Below are 1,419 nucleotides of genomic sequence, written 5' to 3'. Positions count from 1 at the left end.
TAAACCTCTGTATTATTTTATTAAATGGGCGTTAATTAAATGTATGGAGGTGGTGGGCTTTACGCCTCCGCTCCCGGTCCCCATGAGCCCACCGTGGGGGTTTCATCCGTGCCGGGATGAGCTGGAAAAGGGGAAAGAGGGGCAAAAAAAGCAAAAAAAAAATTCCCTCTGAGGAATTTTGCGGTTTGTTTTCTGCTTTTTGAGGGAGCCTGGAACTGKGTGGAGGAAACTGCCCCTTTCCGGGGGCGATTCGGTCAAGTGGGGCTGCTGCTTTTGTGCAAGGAATAGTATCCCGGGATGGGAAAAAGCGGGGCTCGCTGCTGTGTTTGCGAGCAAAAGGCCCGAACTTCCTAAACTTCCCTAACTTCTGTTAAATACAACTTAAAATAATTAAGTTGGACCCGGCGCCAGAGGCGGGTTCGAAGCGGGAAGAGGTCCGGTCCCAATCCGGGCTTGGGATTTTCCTGCAGCCTTCCCAGCAGGATCCGCCGTCCCCCGGCCGAGCGCCCGGCTTGGGGCTRTCTTAACCTCCAGTTTCAATATTCCTTGGTCCCCAGGGTCCCGGGAATTTGGGTTGGGAGCCGCGCTTTGCCAGGCTCCGCTTGGGAATTAGTCTGTCATTAAGCTGCTGCAGTTGCACCCGGAGATGGGCTTGGAACGGGCGGAAAACGGGAGCTGCTTCCGAGGCCTCCGGCTTTGGTGCCGAATGGCCCCGGGAAAAAGAGGGATTTAGTGGCCCTAGGTGCGGTGTCGGCCTCTCCGGAGCATCCCGCTCTGCTCCTGTTGTGGGCAAGTCGGGAGAGCAAAGCCGGGAGCCGGGCTGGCTGAGCATTAGGGATGCAGGGAATTAGGGATGCAGGGCGAGCGCCCAGCGCTCTTCCAGAAACGTGGTCCGCTCCGGGGCTTTAAAGCGAATCTTTTCAAGCACATTTCCTTTTTATTAACCGTCCTCCGAGGAACTTTGCGGTGGATTTACTCCTCCGGAGCGGCTCGGGCAGCGGCCGTGACCGTGTCCGTGTGCTCCCTAGGGAGGATGGCGAGCTGGAGGAGGGCGAGCTGGAGGACGACGGCGGCGAGGAGCCCCCGGCCGCCTCCGAGCCCCGCGAGCGGAGCCGCAGGGACAGGGGCGAGAAGCACCACAGCGACTCGGACGACGACAAGTCCCACCGGCGCCTGAAGCGCAAGCGGAGGAAGGAGAGGGAGAAGGAGAAGCGGCGGGCCAAAAAGAAGAGGAAATCCAAGCACAAGGTGAGCTGCAGCGCTCCGGGAACGCGCTGCCGCTCGCTGGGGGGTTGGCAGCGTGCCCTGTGGCGTCCCGGGGCCTCGTGTGCCGCGCGGGAGCGCACGCAGGGATTCCCGGCACGGATGGGAATCGTGGAGGGATTCCCGGCGCGGATGGGAATCGTGGAGGGATTCCCG

At 60.3% G+C, this 1,419-nt stretch overlaps 1 protein-coding gene across 1 annotated transcript in view; it reads left to right on the top strand.

Annotated features, from left to right (window-relative positions):
• Positions 1–646: 646 nt before the first annotated feature.
• ZC3H4 (zinc finger CCCH-type containing 4) overlaps positions 647–1,419 on the top strand; it is a 10,586-nt gene continuing 9,813 nt past the window's right edge. Inside the window, exons 1-2 of the mRNA XM_026051950.1 lie at positions 647–699; positions 957–1,248. Of these exons, the coding sequence (XP_025907735.1) occupies positions 647–699; positions 957–1,248 (345 nt within the window). The remainder of the gene's footprint in view (positions 700–956; positions 1,249–1,419) is intronic.

This window comes from Nothoprocta perdicaria, unplaced genomic scaffold, assembly GCF_003342845.1.
Source record: "Nothoprocta perdicaria isolate Ctin4 unplaced genomic scaffold, notPer1 scaffold_808, whole genome shotgun sequence".
Lineage (NCBI taxonomy): Eukaryota > Metazoa > Chordata > Aves > Tinamiformes > Tinamidae > Nothoprocta > Nothoprocta perdicaria.
The sequence above is the reverse complement of the archived record's forward strand: the minus strand, read 5'-3'. Positions and strand labels throughout refer to the sequence as shown.